The sequence below is a fragment of the Orussus abietinus genome, unplaced genomic scaffold, assembly GCF_000612105.2.
Source record: "Orussus abietinus isolate OABI.00-Male unplaced genomic scaffold, Oabi_2.0 scaffold361, whole genome shotgun sequence".
NCBI lineage: Eukaryota > Metazoa > Arthropoda > Insecta > Hymenoptera > Orussidae > Orussus > Orussus abietinus.
Window position 1 is genome coordinate 10,384 of NW_019394519.1, and position 23,266 is coordinate 33,649.

Genomic DNA, 23,266 nt, shown 5'->3' on the forward strand with positions numbered 1-23,266 from the left:
CAGATGGCGCAGGGTGTCCCTCTACGGTCAATTAGATTCTCAGAAAGCATCAATCCAGAGGATTTCTGGAGTTTTACTTCAATTTCTTTATAATTCTTATACGAAAGCGACGGGTGGAGTATGCTATTATGTACAATACCCAATGCAATTCAATACGGCTGTCAATATAAAAACAAACGTTGGCAACATCGGTATTTAGAAAAACCTTTCTTACCGACGTCGATCAAGTTCCGTGACGTGTTTCATTTCACCTTAGGACGTCGTCAAATCGTCTTGAGATATTCATATCCAATACTCGATTACTGTATTAGTCCCTTCTTTATTAAATATTGTTACCTGTTTTATTTATATCTTGTTTTAACAGGTGAGATGCGCGTTATGTCGCCTTATTATCTGTCCTATCTCATACAATTTCGTCAGTTTCACAGTCTTCCGCGGTTGAGAGTTATTGAACCTTTGTCAAATATGAAAGAATTCAGCGAAGCGTTTAAATGCCCGAAGGGAGGCCCATGAATCCTGATACAAAATGTGCTTTATGGAATTAGATAAATCATGTGTTAAAAATCGGTTAATAAAGTACAAAGGATGTTTCGAGTGTTTCATAAATGATTTCATAACGTTTCGTATTTCTTTTATCTAAAAATAAATTTTCTTGTAAATGAACAAATTTTGCAATGAAGTAATTCAATATTTTTAGCCTCCTTCGAACCTGAAAAATAGTACATCGTGCTTGATATCTTTTAACTTCACACACAAAATTTATGCATTGGTCATGGTCGATCATTAGGGAAGTAGATAAAGAGAACAATATGCAATCCTTTCATAAAATGCGAAGACTTCGTGTAAGGAAAACGTCGTTCGTGGGTCAATGTGAAAGAATTCAAAATTCATTTTAAATGTCGAAAGGGAAACATCATGAATCCTGATATGAAATGTGTTTTAAGAAATTAGATAAACTGTATGGTAAAAATGGGTTAATAAAGAACAACAGCTGTGTTTTCATCTCACGTATTATGAATCTATCATACATTTATTCATGTTGCGCATTATTAACAATTTCGAATGTTTCATAACTGATTTCATAACGTTTCGTACTTTATTACTCTAAAATCAATTTTCTTGCAAGTGAAAAATGTTGCAAAGAAGTATGTAAATATATTTAATCCTCCATCGATTCCGAGAAAAAGTACATCGTGCATGATATCATTTAATTTTATCACACAAATGTTTTGTTGGTCACGATCAAGCATTAGGAACGTAGATAAAGATAGCAATATGCAGTTTTCTCATAAAATGCGAAGACTTCCTGGAAGGAAAGCAAACATTGGCTTCTTTATGCCGTCTGAAAGATTTCAGAAAAATGACCTTCTTCTTGAGTCTCCAATTGTAAGTATCTCTGTATTTTCTTTCTCTGTTTCGAATAATTGAAAGATTGTATTTTGCAGTATAGTATTCACTTCATTCTTCATTGCATTAGCTTTGAAGCCAAAACCGGAACGCTCGACTAAGTCTAAAGTTTCTCAAATAAATCCTCTGAAGATTCCTTCAGCGATAGATTTTGGTAAGTGCTCAGGCACCGCTGAACGTGGAATATACGTAAATTAATCGTATATAAATGTTTATTGAACGTATGTAAGGTATGTCCGGATATGGGACGTAATGTGTGTGTGTGTGTGTGTGTCAAATGGCAGTTGTAGGATATTTTTAAGGTGCACCATTTTTTAGCTATTTTTGTGGTGTGGATTAATACAAAAAGTATCATAAGGTTTTTTGTTTTATTATCTGAGAACAAAAATATAAAGCAGAATAAAGCCCTATCGGTAGCCTTCAGGACCAGTTAAGTATTGCCTGTTTCCAGGATGTTTTGGAGCGTTAGGTGTTTTTCAGGTCTACACGCGTATTGGTAGATTTCAGGACATGTAGTGAAATAGAACGATTATCTACAATTTTTCTCATTAAATGTTTTGAATATTCGACATTTAAATTTAACAACTCAAACTCGAATAAGTTTCATAAGGCTTTTTTGTTTCATTACCTGAGAGCAAAAATATATGCAAGAATTTAGCCCTATCGGTAGCTTTCAGGACCATTGAAGTATTGGCAGTTTCCAGGACGTTCTGGAGCGATAGGTGTTTTTCGGGTCTTCACACGTATTAATAGATTTCAAAACATTGTCGTGAGATGGGGCAGTTATCTATGATTGTTGCTCAACAAATATTTTGATCATCATAAACTCTACAATTTTCTCCGAACATTTTGATCTAGGAATAAACACAATAAAAATGGATGTGTGAATTAAAGTGATGTGAACATAGCATTGGAGAGGTCTTGTTTATGAAACTTTTCTCCGACTTGGGTGTACCGAATTATTTCAAACTTTATCACGTGAATATCAGGGTCCTAAGGAAGGACTTCAATGGAATTTTAATTTGACCCTTTAATGGCAAAGCGCCATTATAGCGGCTCTCTTCATTCCCATGAATTCAAAGCGATAAATCAATATCGTATTCATATAAAATATGAACACTCCACGAACAAGATCCCCGTACAGGTGGCACATCTCCGCATCTGACTCCGCCCTACTTAAGGGGTTAAAAAAATGTCTTTATAGATATTTTTAACACTCTTTATAAAAAATGAAATTTTACGGATGCCAGGACCTTCCTTCGGGTGTCTACATTTTTGGGATAAAATTTCGAATGATTCAGTACAAGTCTACCCAAATGTTTCATGAACGATTGACCCCTCGGATGTTACTTTCATGTCATCTTATTTGTTTAATAATGTGATGAACCTTGAAATATGGTTGTTAAAGAACAACCATCTAACCTCCAAAGGACAGGCAGGGATAAGAATTTGCGATTGAAAGTTCCTTTGCCATTTTTGGTTGGGACTGATCAGTAATTATTTGTAAGTGATTAACACGTTGTTGACCGGTGACAAGTTAAGTCGCGCCGGAATGACTAGCGTTGTAAAATTGCCGGTCAATAATATGTTAAAGTGGACCAGTCAAGATCGTGAGATTGTTGTACACACATATAATAGGTGGAGTGATGGACAGTAGAATAAAATAAATCAGAGCTTCAATTGCCTTTGTGCCAGAAGGATAAAGTTTAGACTCCTTACACACGTGTAGGAATTGTTGAAATTCAAAAAACAGATTTGAAGCCTGAAGTGGTCATTATCTGTCATTAACATTCGGCAATGATATTCACTGGATGTGAGCGTCACATTTGGGTATATGCAATGAGATAACAAGTATTTCCTATTAATCAGTAATTTTCAGGACTGTCCTGATTACTACCTATTAGCAAAAAAGACAGTCCTGAAAACACACAATGCATAATATAATCACGTATACGATACAAGTATGTACTATATGTCTACAAATATATGGTGCAAATATGTACCATATATGTACATTGATCAACACAAAATGTATACATTTGTTGCATCTATGTGATGAAAACAAAATTACATGCGTTAGTCTCCAATATATTCGCATCTGTACGTTATACTTTTACTGAATTTAGAATTACGGTTTTTGTATTTAAAATGTACACTGACAGGTGGTACAAAAAAGGATGTAAATGATGCTTTTAAGTTTTATACGTGTTAAACCTATATACTCTAAGAATGTGAATAAATATATCGTACGTAGAAATTCCAACGATACAGTGATACGAATGCAAGTACTTTAGTTTTAATACTATCAGTTCAATACGTTCCCAATACTGATACATTCAACTGATCAACGCCCAAGGTAGTTGTCTAATCACACCGCACATACACACTACTCGCGAGCAGTAGTTCTCTGTCTCGAATTCTTCCCTTTCCTTTTTGTCACCTTCGACAGGTTTTTTGAGTAAATTCCTTTTCATTGAAAATTGAAAATCATTCTTTCGCTTTATTCGATCTTCCCCTAGTTTCTCCTTCAGCTGCTTTAGAACCTACTAGTGTCGAAACGTCCGCGTAGGGCGTTCGCTGAGGACCCCAAAAGTTCAACTATCGTTATCTAAAATTCATATACGTAATTCCAAACAACATTCAGCTCATGATTTCTCCACCAAGTGAGACGTCGCAACATCTTATAGGATAATAACAGATTTTTCTTTCGTCACCATTTAAAATTTTTATCTTATCTATTTTTAAACGCATATTCCATTTTCCTTGGGATTTGACACGAAGTGTAATTACCAAGCGTTCTTGATTAACTTCTTGGTCTAATATTACAAAAAAAGCAACTTTGCTATTTTAGCATTGTTACGCCTGGGATAATGGGTAAAAGAATACTAGTGTAATTGTGCTCAATATATTTTAATCGTCGATAACTATCAATTCGGGGGCTTCCTCGGGAGTGGACTTTTGCTCCTCCGGCTGTTCTCTCCGCTTTTCTACGGGAGGAAGATCGATAGGGATCAGCCTCCAGACGGGGGTCCGGGTCTCCACGGACGTAAATCTCGCGGGCGTTGCTCGTTCCGCGATTCGCGGGGTCGATGCCTGGAGTACCGCCTTGATTTCGGCCAGGCGCTGACTCGAAAAGATCAGGGCACTCCGAGAGGTTTTAGGACTTCCGTCTTCCTTTTGGGTCTGGGTGCTTTTCGGGAGGCACGGCCTACCCTCCAGAGCACAACGCTCTCTACAACTCCGCTCGCCTCTCGGCCCGTCACGACTCGACTCCGGAGGCAGCGGGTATTCTTTTCACTCGGATTAATTCGGGAGCCGCGGGATCACTTGACGAACGACAACATAAACCGCCACGAGAGCGAACCGGTCGAACACGCGGAAATTAATTATAGCACGTCCGGCGCACGCGGTCCGACGCCATTACCAACTGGCCGGGAGGTACGCGCCGAGGAGGATCACATAATTATTACAATACGGATGAACGGAAACGGATTCTACGATAATCCCTTGTGGGTTTGCTCACGTTTAACGGTAGCGGCGGTACAGAGACGGGACGGTTCCTTCTCGGTGGCGACGGTAGGCATTTCGGTAGTCGGGAGTCACACGTCCGTCGGCGCTCGGAGTATCCAGGACAATGCCGGTCCGAGCGCCGGCAGGACCACCGGGAATTAGGAAACCCCTCGCTAGACTCTTCCCGCATACGCGAGACCGTTTGGCGCTAGGTGATTAACTAGGCCTACGTAAGATGTCAGGCCACGTCTCGCGGCGCGCTACGCACCGTCCCGGCCCCTGAAGACCGTCAATTTCGCGATATTTAACGTCCTCCTTGAAGATCCTCCCCGACACGGTACCTTCTTACAAATTACATAATAAATACGCTACTTACAATTAGGGACTGTTCCTGGATACCCCGAGCGTCACCATCCCATACTGAAAATAATTTATTAAGGATCTCGGTACTTACCGCTCCCGCTCCGCACCGACTTGGGACGGCCACGTCACAGTATTCACAGAATATTTTTATTATGCATACCATAAATAATATAAGTTTTCTATACTTATATCCAAATGTGTACGTCCACTATAAGTATGTCATACTTCATAAGGTGGCTGGTAATTCATCATAATTTATATAGTGGTAAAAAATCATGATGTATGGTCACCAGGCATAGAGGAAGAAAATGAAAAATCGGAGTATGGACGAAATTAACAGTTTTATCAAGTAGGAATTTATATATAATCATTAAGTATGTATTAAACATGTTGTTACATGAGGTGTCTTTTTATTTTTCTAAACGTATTTTCATCGATGTTGATTAAGCTTTGGGAGATGTCTACTAGAGCCATTATATATTTTGTATGGGTCAAGAAATATGTAGATATTTGTAGGTCAGTAGTAGATATGTAATTGTCATCTACAATAGACATAAATATTTATACATATCCTGTAGATATTTTTTTATGTGGATGATGGACGATATACATTTGCTGTACCTATAGATCTAATTTAGACGATTAGTTTATGTATATTCCACTTCATGGGTTGCCTGGATGATTCACTTTTTTGTTTATACTTCATGAATACTGATAAACATCTGAATTGGCGAATTAATCAGTTGGATTCTTCAGGTCCTGAAATTGTACGAAACCAAAAAGGAGATGAACCTTGCGATGATTTTTACGAGTATGCTTGCGGTAATTGGAGGGAATTACAACTGATAAATGATTCTGTAAATGTATTGCTTACTGAACATTTACTGAAAAGTAGGAATAAAGAACGAATAAGAGGTAAACAAAGTGTATAAATATATTTAACTGCTAAATTCCCGAATGATAGAATTTAAAGCGCGTCTGGAAACGAATTTGATATCACGCAATCAGTAATTGCTATTTTATTGTCGGTAGATATTTTTGAAAAAATTCACTCCAATGCTGGAGCGCTGGGAAAGGCAAAACAATGGATGGACACTTGTCTTAATGATGGTAAAAATGTATGCAGTCAGAAACGAATAAATTAGAGTAAACGAAATGATATTGCAGCTGAAATCGACAAGGCTGGATTGAGTTCCATCTTATTCTACGTAAATAAAAAAGGAGGATGGCCGATGACGATGACTTCTACCGAATGGAATCCAAATACTTATTCATGGCATGATATCGATGAGTATTATACAAGACTCACCGGAAGTTCTGCAATGTACAACATTACTATTAGATATTCTCAGTACAGTGACAGACAGAACAAAATGATAATTGCGGTAAGATTCAAGTTGAAATAGGTAATCCGAATATAAAACACCGAGAATAAAAATTTATTGATCTAAAGAAATATTTCTTTGAATAATGCCAAAGAAATATTTTGTTAATTTCAAAGAATTTGACTGAAATTAACTCAAATAAATTGGCATTTAATTTATTTGAGTTTATATGGGTCAAGTAATTATCCTATAAATTAACGAAATACTTCTTTGGTACTTTCAAAGAAACAATTCTTTGGTTCAATGAAATTTTGTTATCAGTGGAAGATTAGCTTGCTATAATTCTAAAGTTTATTGATTTAAAGAGATATTTCTTTGAATAGTGCCAAGGAAATATTTTGTTAATTTCAAAGAATAATTATTTGACTGAATTAAACTCAAATAAAATGGCATAATTCCGAAGAAATGTGGCAACTAATTTGTTCGAGTTTATTTGAGTCATATATTTATTATTTGAAGTAACTAAATACTTTGGTACTGTTCAAAGAAACAATTCTTTGATTCAATGAAATATTGTTACCAGTGTAGGATCTGACTGTAATTTAATTGTCGATACCTCGCACTAATATATTTGACGCAAAACTCTTTCGAGTTTCTCAGTTTCTAAATTGTTTGGCACGGAATTGTTAATTAAAGTACGACGATATGTTGTACCGTTCATCTTCAATGATAATTATAATTGGCAATAGAAATTCTGTCAACAATTTTGTAGACAGAGTTTCGCGCCAAATACATTTGATGACGATATTTCCATAAGGGATTAGAAAAATATATAGACATGTATTGATAGCGTTGTGTTATATTATGGAAACGAAATTCCTATAAATGTGGATGTTGTGAACATTTGGTTTTCAGCTAACCTATCCAAACTTTATGTTGCCTTTACAAAATTATCTGCTTTCTGGAAAGTATGAAAGTCCGCTCGGTAAGTATAATAAAAATATACTGAAGGTAATGACTGCTTTAATGAGACATCAAGGAACAAATGAACCTGACTCGCTTACTACTGACGTCAGTAATATAGTCATATTCGAGAAACATCTTGTTGAGGTAACAAATTGTTTCGCCTTATCACTTAGTCTTATGATGATTTAACAAAATTAATAAAATTTAACAATTACACATTTATTTCAGCTAAGGAGGATGTTCATCCAAAACCCTGAAAAATCGTCAGCTGTGGTATTAACATTAGACCAACTACAGCAAAGATATAATTTAAAGAATCCACAAAACGCCGCAAAGGTATTAAGAACTTAAATTTGGTTTCCTAATTAGAGTGACAACAATTTGAATTGTATAAATCGCCCTAAATATGTGAAGTTTGCACATATTCATTAATTTTTGTAGATATTTATAATATTTCAGTAACTTTGTTGTGTTGAATTTTCGTATTTGTAATGTGAAAAATTTCAGATAGATTGATTGAAAAAAGTGAATTCGTAAATTCTTGTAGATATTGCGACGTGGTTTCCGTCACAATAAAACGACGCTTACTGTAGATTCTTATTTAACGTAAAAATTCTTTATTATCGTGACACACTCGTTGGGCGCCAGCCGCACGTCGGCGGCCCTAAATCTTAGGCTCTAACTAAAAAATTCGCGGGCGGCCGCCACTCGCAAACGCCCATGCGTGTCTCGCCATGCGCGATTTCCCCTAAAATTCGCTCGCGAATATTCGCCTATGATGTCGCAGATTTTTCCCTGTAGATTCCGCGAATCTTCCCCTATGACTTACTTGGACGCGGGGGTTCGGCGACTCTTCTGTAACGTAGTAGCTTCCTCGGACTCGTCGGTCTCTTTTTCTTTATCTCAAATTTTGCTTGCTACGCCCATGCGTGTCTCGCCATGCCTGATTTCCCCTAAAATTCGCTCGCGAATATTCGCCTATGATGTCGCAGATATTTCCCTGTAGATTCCGCGGATCTTCCCCTATTACTTACTTGGACGCGGGGGTTCGGCGACCCTTCTGCAACGTAGTAGCTTCCTCGGACTCGCGGTCTCTTTTTCTTTATCTCAAGTTTTGCTTGCTACGCCCATGCGTGTCTCGCCATGCGCGATTTCCCCTAAAATTCCATCGCGAATATTCGCCTATGATGTCGCAGATTTTTCCCTGTAGATTCCGCGGATCTTCCCCTATTACTTACTTGGACGCGGGGGTTCGGCGACCCTTCTGCAACGTAATAGCTTCCTCGGACTCGCGGTCTCTTTTTCTATATCTCAAGTTTTGCTTGCTACGCCCATGCGTGTCTCGCCATGCGCGATTTCCCCTAAAATTCGCTCGCGAATATTCGCCTATGATTTCGCAGATTTTTCCCTGTAGATTCCGCGGATCTTCCCCTATGACTTACTTGGACGCGGGGGTTCGGCGACCCTTCTGTAACATAGTAGCTTCCTCAGACTCGTCGGTCTCTTTTTCTTTATCTCAAATTTTGCTTGCTACGCACTCTTCTCTCGGCTACGGCTTCTCCGAATGATTGCAGTTCCCGGCACGTATGCGGTGCCGGGTCCTTTTTCGGCAGTCTCCGGGGCACGGATTGGCCGGGCGGCCTCGCGAGCTGAGCTGTAATTGGCTCCAGCCCGGCGGCGCCGCGTCGGCCGAACAATCCTCCCGCGTTCCCGGAGCAGCGCGGCAACGGCGGCCCAGGCCTCGCCGCGCGCGACAGGACCGCATGAGCGGCGCAAAATCCTGCCGCTACTTCAGGGCCGCATGAGCGAACCCCAAAGGCGTGCACTTTCTTAAGGGCGCTCACCACTCCAGCGAGTTTGCAGGGCCTCACGGGGACAACGATTTCGAACGTATTTCTAAACCGATCGAGCTTAACGAGTGCTCATATCGAAGATGAAATGTTGACCTGTGTTTATATGGGAGCGATTTTCGATAAGTGGTCATTTTCATATAAAAAAGTGCAACGACATAATTTCAATGCCCTTTTACCTAGGAAGGAGGTGCTTGATCGAAAATCGCTCCCATATAAACACACGTCAACATTTTATCTTTAAAACGAGCACTCGTTGAGCTCAATCGGTTGAGAAATACGCTCAAAATCGTTGTCCCCGTGGAGCACCTTTTTCAGGATTTTCAAGTTTCTCGCGAGGAATTTGGGCATTCCTTAGCAACCGTTGCCGACTCTAGGCGGAGCGTCCAACTTGCGTGTGCGTGCGGCCGAGTGTCACACACGTTTCGGCGCCTAGTCCAGAGGCGTCTAGCCGTTGTGTGAGTTGTATACGTGCAAAATACGCTCACATTTTTCGTCCGTTGCTAAACACTGCCCATTATGCGTCGCGTCTCCCTCATCCGAGCGAGAAAGTACGTTTTGGTTACCTCCCACCGAATTCGATGCTAATGCCATCTAGCGGTGGAAGTCATCGTCCCCACTTTGGTGGTGAACGCCGTTAAGGTCGTAGCCTTATTCTTCCGAACATCCTCCCGGCCCGAATCGCCCGGAGTCGATTCCAATCCCATACAAAACTCTTATTTTTCATAGCATCCCGTATTATTTCCCATAATTAGCCCCTAATATATCCCCTAATAAACGTTGGAGCGTTCGCTAGTGACGCTCGCGCACAACTTATTTGCGCTAACGGTATGTAGGGCTGGTCGGCAGCTGCACCCCTTCCTCCTCGAGGACGCGATGTCCCTTAAATGTGAGAAGCTACCGATCCACCAGATTACAGTATTCATAATATTTCAGTTACTTTAATTTGTTGAATTTACGTATTTGTAATGTGAAAATTTCAGATAGATTGGTTGAAGAAAGTGAACAATCTTCTCAAAGTCTCTGGAGTTCGAGTCACTGGTTCTGAAAAGGTTTATATACACGAACTTGAGTATTTCCTTGGACTTCCTTCACTGCTAAATACTGTAAATCCTCGAATCCTAGGTAAACCACTGTTAATAGTTACCATTACTTCATACATGTAACAAACTACATCATCGTCAATTTTTTCATTCAGTAAACTACATACATTGGCGATTCGTCGGCAACATGTTAAAATACAGTATCGGTGAATTTTGGCAAAAATTCGGAGGTAAAATGGACAGGTTAGAACTTTATACATTAATTCTTCTCCGAAAATTGGAATATGAAATCATTTAAAACAGGTTAGAACAAATATACAAGGTAAGTCAGAAAGACATCATTGATTTGGAGGTGTTATCACCATGATGTTATCCTCATGTAAATTTTATTCTGTTTCAGATTGGTGTGCTAACGCTTTTTTTTTGTATATTATTTGTATATTTCCATAGATCTTACTTTTTACAGGTGGACCCATTGTCTGCAAGAACTCCCTATAATGCATCCAATTAATTATAAATACACGAAGAATTACATTTCTGATTCGAGTGTTTCCATCGTAAGTATTCTCGGATGAAGACCATTTCCAAAAAATATTTATTAGAAGGTTTTAGAAATTTCGTTTAAGTACTAATTAAGGTGAAGTGAAACCCCCCTTAAAGCAATCGATTCGAATAAGACACTTTTTTTTTAAGGGTACTGGACCAAACTGTCTTTTGACAGAAGACTGAAATCTTGATACATGCCTCATGATCATCTAAAAATTGCCCTGACATATTAAACATTTTTATTTTTGCAAAAAATTGTTTAACTTATTGTTAGTTCAGATCAGAATCAAAATGGCATCGAGCTCTCAGCTCTCGAAACATGTTTCATTCAATATACAATTATTGAAGGCCCTAATATAAGAAACGAATGTGTCAGGACAATTGTGCAACAATTCAGAACACTCTGGTAATCGAGAAACTCGCATTTAAACGGGATAAAGGCAAAAAAAGTGTCTTATGTGCTTCTATGCAAAATCAATGGTAATACAAGGTCTCGGAGTGAAAATTTAGTTGGCATGGAAATCACAGATGGCGCAGGATGTTCCCAGTATCAATTAGGGCCTGAGAAACCCCGAATCTAGGGAATTCTGGAGTTTTACTTCGATTTCTCCATAATTATTGTATGACAACGGCAGGTGGAGTATTCCATTTAGTACAATACCCAATATACTTCGAAACAGTTGTAAGTATAAAATCGATCGTCGGCAACGTAGGTAATTAGAAAAATCTCTTTTACCGACGTCGATCAAGTTCCTCGACGTGTTTCACTTCACCTTAATTCTATGTAAGTATAGATTAAATGCGATTATGTGCACTGCCATATTTAAAATCTATACAATCGCTATAAAATTATATTTTACAGCACACTTTTTATACACTAGGTTACAAATCTTGCCAAAAGAATTCAGGAACAGTTGGAAAGGAAAGTCATGACATGGCCCTGGCTTCCGGACGTCGATAAGAAGGCATTACTTCGAAAAGTTAAAAACATAAAGATTTATGTTAATCGTCCGAGTTGGTATAGCATTTCTGCTATCAATGAATATTACAGTGATGTAAGTAATCCTAGCAATTGTTTGTAAAATAACATGAAGTTTACAAATCGTTTCATTTATGAAATATATATTTTATTGCAGTTAACAATTGGTTCAGACCACTTAAAAAACATGATTAATTGCAAGGAGCACGATCTGAAAAAACAATTGGCATTATTCACAAAGCCATTGGACGACGTACGAGAGTCTATAATGTAATATTTCCTATATTGTAAAATATCTATATACTGATTAACTTATTCTTTCATTACTACTCTCACTAATTTCAGGTGGAACGGTAAAGTTATTATCGAAAACGCCTTTTACCATGTGGGTTTTAACACCATAGGTAATTACGATTTTTAAAAGAATTTCATCTTTGCCTGATTATATTTAGTAGAAATTTACATTGAATAATAATAATTCTCATGCTTGTGGGAATTTATTTGGAGAAAAATTTAACATTATATCGCGATTTCAATGTAAATTCCAGCTATACCTGGATAATTTTTAAAATAATATCACCTTCGCCTAAATATATTTAGTAAAAATTTACTTTGAATAATATTAATTATTCTCACGTTTATGGGAATTTATTTTAAGACAAATTGAATATCAATAATTGATTTCAATATAAATTACAGCTATACCTGGCGGTCTTTTTCAATGGCCTTACTTTGCAACAGATGCCCCGATGTACGTAGCGATGAATTCATAATTTTACATATTGTTAATTGTTATACTTACAATTTTTACACCTGTGTCATAACGGATTTTGAAATTGTTTTATTAAATACAGGGCCATGTTGTACGGTGCAATTGGGTACATAATCGGTCATGAGTTATCACATTCTTTAGATACGAAGGGTAAGTTATTTTTGTATAAGTTAATTTATGAGTGTTTACAAATCTTCTTCTTAAGTAGAATAAGGAACCCGGTAGAGTGTCGCGCCAAATATATATAATGACGTAGCAAAAGTCTTTGCTCATCACAAGGGAATCTCGGTGCCAGAGCGGGGAGGAGTCCGTTTGGCAATCATTAGAACAAGCTTTGTATTATACTAAAATGTATGTAAAACTTGTGACAGACTCAGCGGTGCGCAGGCGTCGGGTGCATCGGGCGCGCGGATATAATTTTCACAGGCTCACAGACAGCGCGCGGGGCCCCGAATTTGGGGGTCCTACTGCCATCCGTCGGCGGCCGCCCTAATTAGGCGGCCTATCGACCTATTTAGACTAGGCGAGATGGCAAATTGATGCCCGGTAAGAAGTTCCGCGAGGCCTATTAGGAAAATATCGGCGCCGGAACGAAGGGTCTTCTGGCGTATCTGGCATTGCCAGAGGGACTACCGTATCGGCCACAACTTCCGTCGTCCCATCCCGTCAGCGGCAGCGCCTCGTTCCCGATTAATCCCGATGGGCGCCATGCCGACCATCCCGAAGGGTGTCATACTGACCATCCCGAAGGGCGTCGTGTTGACCATCTCGAAGAGGCGTAGCAACGCTGCCGCTGGAAGAGAGGAGCGGGGCCGTCCTTCCGAGCAAACTTCCTACCGGTGAGCCGGAACCTGCCCCGGGGACCCCATAGACCGCCATTGCCCACTTTATCCGCGCCGTGAGCTGATTCCGAACCGTTATCGCCGACAATTCGTTTTATGTCCGGGTAATCGTTAATTCTCGATCCCGGCTTTTGTGCGTTGTAGCGTATTCCGCAATGTATAAATGTTCGCGGCTGGTCTGCGCCATCTATCAAATATCGCCATCTGAGCTGTAGTGTCTGTGAACCGGGGGACCAAGTTAAGTGTCAAATAACGGGTAGACCTGGGCCGCTGCCCTTCGTGGAGCATTATACCGTCCCGTGAGTAAATTTCATGTGTCCCGAGTTGAGGATCCCGAAATGGTTAAGGGACACGGGAGGCGTTCGTTTATTTTTATATTGGAAAATTCCGACGGGGGGAGGCTCCCACCTGCTCGATTATATCGCGCCCCGTGTCGTTACCTTTGTTTTCTTAAATAATTAACGAAATTCGTATCGTGACTGCTTGCGAGCAGGACGGAGTAGGTGGGAAGTGGAGGGCCATACCGCTAGCCGGTGCCGAATACCGTTTTGCGCAATTACCGATGGCACCGGGCTCTTACCGAGTTCCGAAGGGGCACGTAAAAGGTCCTCCCGCTAGGATGTTGTACCCTGTTCGGACTTTCACCGGGGTGTTCGATTTTCTCGATCGCGTACCTTATCTTTCTGAATTGGTCCTGTTAGTTTGCTGGTCCCTTGCTTTAGTTTTCCCGTCCCGACTCTGTGCGTAGAGTCCGTTATGATATTGTGACGCGCTTCCGTGGTAGGGTCCCGTTCACGGAATAGATCTCCGGAAGGGATTGTCTGTCGCAACCTTTTGCTATATTATTTCATTGACCCTGCCGTTTCGGCGAATTTAGAGATCGACTCCTCCTCACTCGCGCCTCCTTCGTACCGAACCGCCCGACTGCGAAAGACCGTGCTGCGAAAGACGTAAGGTCCTCGCGGGGCTGAGTGGCCGGCCGGATACGCCCGCGTAAGTCCCGTTGACCGGACCGAGTCGGCTTGCTCGCGCTACCGGGTACCGGGATCCAGAAGTGCGCGTGCGCACCTGGCACCCTAAATAAATCGGACTCCCAGAAGGGCCGATGATTGGGCTTGACACCCTTTTGCCTAATTACCCCCGGGCGTATGACGGTTTGACGATTAGGGATAGGAATTCCCATAGCAATATATATATATATATAGGCGCGAAACTCAGACCTAGTTATTATCTGCGATGTTCAGCCTGGCGCGTGAAATTATTATATGCAGCAATTCAGGGGTAGATTAAATTTGGTATACATTCCATGCATGATTCTTTTCACAGGGAGAAAATACAATGAACATTGTCAAGTTGGCAATTGGTGGTCCAAGCGAGCAAATATTATGTTCATTCACAACGCAAAATGTTTAATCGATCAGTTCAAGAAATATGATTATCCAGAAGTAAGTCAAATGACAAAAATCACGTAAATTTATCAATTAAATTAATTTACTCTGGTAGCCATTAATAGTTCAAGACCAAGAATTAAAAGCAAGAAATATCATTGACGATTGCAGATTTAATAGCTATAGCTTATTCTTTCTATTAAATGTTTTGTACTTCTTGTTGAGAATATTCGACATTTTCATAATTTATCACTTCGAAGTGATAGAAATTTATTGCAAAATTTTCCATATTTCTGCTCCCTATTTCACGTTGTTGCAATTTTAATGGCGACCGGTACAATAATAATATAATAACAGAGGAACAAGAAGAAATATTTTAAATACGTTTACGCGAATTTTTACAGGCTGGCAGCCAAAGAACAGTTGATGAAAATTTCGCCGACAGTTTAGGACTTGAATTGAGCTTTCAAGCTTTAATGACGGAATCGAACACAAGATCTAAAAGTCTTCGAAAACAATGTGGCCTTGAACAGTTCACAAATGAACAGTTGTTCTTTTTGTCCTTCGCTAATGTAAGTTCTCTAGGAAAAAGTGTGGCAAACGCACTTTCTCAAAGAAATTTTATTGTCACGCCGGAAATGGTTTTCTTTTTAGACTATGTGTGCATACGTCAAGCCGGATTTTTGGGGACAGTACATAAAACAATTCAAAAAACACCCTCCACCGAAACTTCGAGTTCTAGGATCAGTCTCGAATTCCAAAGACTTTAGTAAATATTTTAGTTGTCCCAGTTCTAGTAACATGAATCCGGAACGGAAGTGCTCTCTCTAGAAGGAAGATAAAAATACACTGAAAAAAGATCGATGGAAATTTACATACATTTTTACATCCTACATAACAGAAGTTTTGCATAAAAAAAAAACGTACAATGGAAAAATTACAAATCAGACAATGTATAAATGCCCGTGACATTGTATATTTGCAGCATTGCTGCATTTTTACTAGAATTAAATGTAACGTTTCATTGTAATTTTTCTCCTGGCATGTAAGACCTTTCCCATCTACGTAAATATACGTGTTACATAGCAAATTTACATATTGATGCGGATAAATATACGCTGCAGTGGAAAAATACATACTAAGATGTAAACTTAACCAATCAAATCGTCTAAATTCAATCACGGGATTCTGATGCTTCTTCTCGTTTGAGAACAATGCTAAACACGTCGAAACGTGTCCAGTATACCTGTAGATGGCGCGGCGTGACGTATTATTGGTTGTTGCGGGCATTTGGTGTTAGGTCCCTACCTAACATTTTATTTTAAGCAATATTAGGAAAGAAACTTAAAGCAGCGCGTCTTGTGCTCCAAAACGCTCCTAGGGACACGCTCTCCCTCGCTCTTCATCTCCCCTTATTTTCCCTACATACTTCCACATCCCAAACCAGATAACAGCCCCTGGGAAAGGCAAACGTTCGGATTCTCTGGAAAACATGACTTTCCACCTGTTTCCCCTTCAACCTGTTCCCTAACCAATCACACGAGACATTACCCTTCTCGATCTTAAAAACCCACCAATAAGCATCCTTCTCCACATCTAGGCACGCTCCGATTTAATATAAAAAAGCCCACTCCGAAGGGCTCCCTCTCTGACCAGCGAAGTTTTGAATGTCTTAACTCGACCTAGGAATTCAACTGTTTCAACTCTGTAACCTGCGTGCGAGGCACCTGTAACTCTAGGCGAATAGTTCCTAAGCCGACAAGTCTACGAGTCATTCCTATAAACCACGAGGCACCTGAAATAAAGTATCTTTATTACTTTACTCGACGAGGGCTTTGGCTGGTTTCAACCATCTGGAAGCGAGTCCCCAAACGACCCACGGGGCCCGGTCCGATCGATGTCTTCAGGCATCCGTTATCGTTGCTCCGGAGCAAACGATCCCCGACCTAACATTGGCCGTTGAAGATTCAGGCAATCTCCAGAGCTGACTAGCCCCACAAGAAAACATTCCCAAATGTCCACCACCGATCGTATTAATTTTCATATATGTCGAAGAACCCAAAAATCTAAGAGACACGTGTTTTTTTTTTATCTGCAATGGTCCACATTTAAGGGGTGAACCAACCCCCCAAGATTTGACGAAAATTCGATTTTTATATTAATTTTCGTAGAAGCAGTGGAAGGATTTCGATGAAATTTGGCATAAACGTATTCTGTATAAGGACGGTGAAAACACAATATTGTCCAATAATGCTACACCACCTCAACGGGGTGAACTACCCTTCAGGCGAAATCTTTTGATAATATTTATTAAACAAGCACTCCTACTTAAGTTTCACTTACGCCATGTGATTGCTCACGAAAAATTAGAAAATACGTGTTTTTTGCTTTTTGCCAATATACATTTATACATCGGTTGAAAAGAATGGATGTAAGTGGTACATGGGTATATCGCGACTATCTTTATTTGGTTATGTCGCCATCAAATCTGTTGCGACACAATTTCAGTCTCTTAAACTGTTTTTTTTAATTTATTTATAAATAATTGCATGTTATGAAACCCAACGACATTTTGTGGAATTAGCACGTTTACACGATTTATGTACAATGAATTGATCACGATATAACCCAATAAAGATAGTCGGGATATACCCATATACCACCTACATCCATTCTTTTCAACCGATGTATAAATGTTTATTGGCAAAAAGCAAAAGACACGTATTTCCTCATTTTTCGTGAGCAATCACAGGGCGTAAGTGGAACTTAAGTAGGAGTGCTTGTTAAATAGATATTACACAAAAATTTCGCCTGAAGGGTAGTGTTACGTCCCACGTAACGCTCCCTGTGCGTGCATCGGCCCGCGTATCGAACTAGCCTGAGAGGCCCAGGACTTTTCTTCTTCAAAGTGATAGACACATCGAGTCTAAATCTCGTTCTTTTCAATCCAGACAACCGAGGGCCCCCCATTTTAGTTCTCGCGACAGGCTGACGTCACCACTACGTAAATAGTAGATTAGTCGAAAGGGGTCTCGAAGACCGCGAACCTAGCTGCTCCTCGTAATATTCAGAATATTTAGGCAAAGGCGATCCCGCAATGACGGATACCATTCCTGCACGGGCAAGCTCGTGAGTCCCGGCAGAACGGCGACATTAATAATCTATTCCCAGAAAAGTAAACATTAACTTCCGTCTCCCAGGGACACTTCTCCCAAATTCTTCTCTACGAACTCCTCTTCCTAAATCATATTCTTCAACCCCTTCCTCCAACAGGAGATTTTTCCTAATCTTACTCCTCTCCCTAGAACGTATTCTTTAACTCCTTCCTCCAATAAGAGATCTTTCCTAAACCTACTCCTTTCCTTAAAACATGGTTTTAACTCTTTCCTCCAATGGGAAATTCTTTCCAAATCCCACCATCGGGGACTTGTCATTTTCACGCCCGACTGCCGGAATTTCGGGAGTCAAACGTCGGAGGTGGAAATCCTATAGAAGTTAGAACTTAAGCAGCGAGCGACACTTATGGTTTGGTTTATACTTTGGACTACTCCTTATTACTTATTCAGTCAAGTCTTCGACTCACTTATTACGTATTCAGTCTAATTTTCGAGACTAATCGTGAAATTTTTAAAGATACATCAAATTTTCGTTAGATCAAGATTCCGAAACTATTCTCTTTTGCATCGACTTGTAGTCAGTTTCACTTCACGCGATCACGCATCTCAACCTTAATGCGACGCCAGTGAACGGACAGCAAATCCAGAAAACGAATTAAGGTATTTAGAAATACACACATACATACACACGCGCGCGCGCTTAATTTGTTGTTTCTTATAAATCTTCCATAACTTTTATCCAATAAACTAACAAGGTAGGTACCGGAGGTGTCCCCCTACGATTTTATTCATTTTTAAATATGTTATAGAGGACTAAAATCTATAGGACCCGTATTTTTTTTATCGGTGGATAAACACTTTTAGGGGGTGAAATCAGGCTTCATGATTGCCCGTGCAAGGGGGTGAGTTGGCTGTTTCATATAGAAGCACTCGACCGATTTTCATGAAACAACGGTCAAAATGTAGGGAATGAAGAATTATGAAACATGCATTTGGAATTTTTCGAAATAATTCATTTTTAAGGGGTGAGCTGCCCCTTTGATTACTTCTTTTACCTTTTACGCGAGCAGTAATAGTTCTATCCAAATGAAACTTTTTTTGTATTGTTCTGGTCTATAAATTAACTAAGTTTCATTTGGATACAGCAATTACTGCTCGCGTAAGGGGTTGTGACGGATAGGAACAATACGAGGAACGGTGTCGACAACGGACACTTTGTTCGGGGGGGAATTCCGGGCTCGCAGCGCCCGGACGATTGCTCGTCACCTTCGCCCGATCGTCTAGGCGGATCCGTTCGAGCCACTCAAAATTATTTCCCGGTTTCGGGAACGAGACACAAAGTTGGGCGCCAGGCCTCCCAGGAGGCCAAAAATACTCGACGGCAAACTCTCAACTCTCGAAAATCTCAACAACTCAAAATNAATTCGGTAATTCAAATCATACAGAGAATACGCAACGGGTTCGCTATAATAAACAATATGGGCCGGCTAAGCTCTAACTCGCACACAATCAAAATACAATTCAATAATTCAAATACTTGCGCTCGCGTTTATGGACTAATGGACTCGAAATTACACGACATGTTCTTGACTCTAAATTTCCGCAACGTTATACAAAATTCATTCGACGGACGAGTCGCAAACCTACTCTCAAAATTATTCGGCAGACTAAACTCAAAAATCCAAAGTTGGCGAAACAAACTCAAGCATATCGCAACTTCGACCGGAAGAAAAGCGGGCTTTCCGGGGATGAAAATGGGTCGCGGACGCGGGCGACCACGTGATCGCCGCGCGGCTTCTCCGCCTCCGACCCCGAGGGAAAGATACTGGACGCGCCTAGGACTCGACTTCTGGCCGTGACAAAGGACTCTAAATTGACACAATCATAAGATCTCCGCACCGAAAATCAAAACCATTCGCAAATTTTCGGGGAACGATCACTTCCAAAATATCTCGAAAAGGGCACTTTTCCCGCCGCGGGCCCAAACCATTCACAAACCGGCGTGAGAAAAATGACTCTACCGGACTCGAACATTAGTCTCGGCGGAAGTCAAAACCGTTCACAAACTTCCGCCAGACAAAGAAAATTAAACTACCAATGAATGATCCCTCACAGGAAATTGGAAAGAGTTCCCGCGGATCGCTAAATTAGGCTGTAACAAATTACTAAAGAATTATTGATTAGGCATTCTCTCCCTCTCCCCCGGGTCGGTGACCGTCGGACCTCGGACTCTGCAACCAAAGAATGCTTAAAAAAAGAGATGTCGGCCGAAATTTGGGGTCGCCGTGGGGTGGCAAAAATATACCACGTCACAGGGTAAATGAAGTATTCAGAGGGTTGGCTCACCCCTTAAAAATGAATTTTTTTTAAAAGTTCCAAATGCATGTTTCAAAATTCTTTATTCCCTAGATTTTGACGGTTATTTCATGAAAATCGGTCGAGTGCTTCTATATGAAACAGCAAACTCACCCCCTTGCACGGCCAACTTTGAAGCCTGATTTCACCCCCTAAAAGTGTTTATCCGCCGATAAAAAAAAACACGGGTCCCTTAGATTTTAGTCCTCTATAACATATTTAAAAATGAACAAAATCGGAGGGAGACACCTCAGGTACCTTCCTTGCAAGTCGCGCCATTTTTAAATCCCGCCTATCGTGCCGCGAGCCATTCCCGTCATTTTCCGCATCCGTCTCGTGCCAATTAATCAGTCCCGTTTGTGAGCCGGAATCCCGAGTTTCGGTGCGTTCGGCCGACCGGCGACCGCGTGGCGGGCCGGGTTTGAGCCGTCATTTTCGCGCCGGGCGACACCTTCCGGTCCGCGCGGGCCAAAGGAGTTCGGGGTCGCGTACCGGGGTTAGCTTCCATACGAACGCCGGGAAGAGACCCTCGCCCGCCTATTGTTCCGAGCCCGCAAATACTATCACGCATGCTCGAATAGGGCCGAATTATTAGTCCTAATGTACTGTTACGTCAAAATTGTAACAAATTATTGATCCGCACTCAGATCAGTTTACCTGCTGCGCGGATCAACAACCCCCTTTTTGGCAACGAATTTAATCGTAGAGACAGGGACTGGGGCGCACAGAGGGCCAGGGGCGGAACTAATCGAGGCTAGGGGTTCGACAATAACAATTTTATTAACAGACAACAGTTTAAATTTAACCTACAAATACAACTAATTATTCGCTGAATGGTGTGGGGTCGATTTCGACAAACTCAATTAAGATAATGGGAGACCATGGAAATCGCAAGAACAAATACACAATAAAAATTCGAATGCCAGAATTCAAAATCGCAGACTTACCTTAGTAAAATCGAAGAGAGGTATCTCCCCAGTCTCATTACGTGGGGGTGCAATAGCAAAGTTCCGACACAATTGAGAACCAGGATTCGAGAATAAGTTGAACAGTAAACAATTTCAAAACTCGAAAATACAATTAAGAAAGTTCAAATTCATGTCATAATCCAAGAATAAAATTTTAAAGATAAGCTCACTATCAAATTTCCAAGATAAATATTTAGGAATAAAATTGTAAATTTTAATATTCACAGAAAAATATAAAACTTAGGAACAGAATTCAACACCTAGATTCAAGAATGGAACTAAGAATAAAATTTAGCAATATGTAACGAGCCGTGTGCCTCGGACCAGGGCGCCCGATGCCGAGCCGCACGACTCGCACAGCAGTACGGCCGGCCCCGCAGCTCGGCGACGGTTTCCCGCAAGCGCGACAACCCACGGTCCGCGCTCTCTCGCAAGCGCGCAAGCCTCCCGGGCACTATAAGGGGCCCGGGAAAATAGAGCAAGTCAGAGTCGTAAGAAGGGAACCCGCCTACACTCTCAACCCGATTTGCAGGACGAGACCTCGAATCACCATGGGTGCGATTTAGCATCTCCGAAGTTAACACCGACAAGAGACGACACGAGCCGAACTTATATATCGTGTCATCTCTCCGACCCCGGCAGTTCGCACAATAGGGTTAGAATCATTACCGTAATATATAATTCGCGCTGTAAACAATTAGCATTAAATACGATCTCGTTTGTATCCGGTCTAGTTCCAATGTTTTACTTTCGAACCCGAAGCTACTGACGCCGACCGGCAACCGATGTTGAATCAATAAACATATTATTTGTTATTAAACCTGAGAATATCTTACTCCACTCAGGCATTACCCCTCGAATACTCACACGCTCCGAGCGGGCCACTGTCGCGGGAAGAGACCCGAACGTGGACCGCGGCAAATGGTGTTGCGACAAATTCGTAACAATTGCTTTTGTGCAGAAACGCAGTATATTTCCGCGAGTCTGGATGCAAAGGTATCTGCCACAAGCTACTGGTCAGATCAAAACTCGACACTACCTTCATGCCGGTGCATTTCTGAAACATCTCCTCCGTCGTTTGCATGCACTCATGATCCGCGATGAGGAACTCATTTAATTTCCTCGCGTCTGAGCATAGTCGTACCGACCCATCCTTTTTTATTACGGTTACCATGGGATTTATATACGGACTGTTTGACCACTGAATGATATTTAGATCCAGCATCCGTTGAATTTCTAACTCCACGCTTTCTCGGTATGCCATTGGGACCGGATATGTTTTCTGTCGAAATGGCTCGTGTTTAATTAATTCTAACCGGTGTTGATAAATTCGAATTCGTCCCGGTCTTTTATCGAAAACCGCTCGGAACCGATGTATAAGATCGAAGAATTTTTTCTTCTGTCCCGCGTCTAGTCCATGGCATTCGTTAATTTTTTTTCTTGGATCTCCTCTGAACTGACTCATGGATCCTCTGATTTCTGGACTAAGTGAATCGCCTGTGCTCCGCTGCATGTTGCTTGCCCGACTTCTTCGACGTCCATCTCCTCTATCGGATCCATAACGATGCTGCTATCTGAAACTATTGCAAGCGTTATTTCATTTCCTTCGTCTCTCCATGTGACAATTCGCGTACCGAAATCGACAATTCCTTTCCACCGGTCGAGGCTGTCTACCCCCAAAATACAGTTTTTTTTATCAATTTAGGAACGACTAAATATCCAACGTGGATATTTCGTTTCGCTATTTGTGTTTCCGCAAAAATTTGTTTACTGAGCGTTACCGGCTTCATCCCCGTTGCTCCAATTATTTGTGTCCTCCTGATTGGCAGGGTAGTA

At 40.9% G+C, this 23,266-nt stretch overlaps 1 protein-coding gene across 1 annotated transcript; it reads left to right on the top strand.

The window, feature by feature from the left end:
* The first annotated feature begins 1,305 nt into the window (after positions 1-1,305).
* Positions 1,306-16,146, top strand: LOC105696158 (membrane metallo-endopeptidase-like 1). Its single transcript, XM_012418394.1, has 18 exons — positions 1,306-1,386; positions 1,446-1,561; positions 6,037-6,195; positions 6,313-6,390; positions 6,448-6,665; positions 7,521-7,715; positions 7,800-7,907; positions 10,405-10,546; positions 10,620-10,707; positions 10,931-11,021; positions 11,892-12,065; positions 12,147-12,259; positions 12,335-12,393; positions 12,689-12,740; positions 12,844-12,911; positions 14,930-15,048; positions 15,396-15,563; positions 15,646-16,146. Exons 1-18 carry the CDS (start codon positions 1,361-1,363, stop codon positions 15,820-15,822), a joined length of 2,151 nt encoding a protein of 716 aa, XP_012273817.1. The 5' UTR covers positions 1,306-1,360; the 3' UTR covers positions 15,823-16,146.
* The last annotated feature ends 7,120 nt before the right edge of the window (positions 16,147-23,266 follow it).

What these genes read in the sequence shown, in the direction of transcription:
- LOC105696158 (XM_012418394.1), top strand. Translation starts at nt 1,361, where the DNA reads ATGACCTTCTTCTTGAGTCTCCAATT. An exon ending in TGTAAATCCTCGAATCCTAG is followed by an intron (nt 10,547 to 10,619) that starts GTAAACCACTGT and finishes TTTTTCATTCAG; the next exon opens with TAAACTACATACATTGGCGA. An exon ending in ACATTCTTTAGATACGAAGG is followed by an intron (nt 12,912 to 14,929) that starts GTAAGTTATTTT and finishes TTCTTTTCACAG; the next exon opens with GGAGAAAATACAATGAACAT.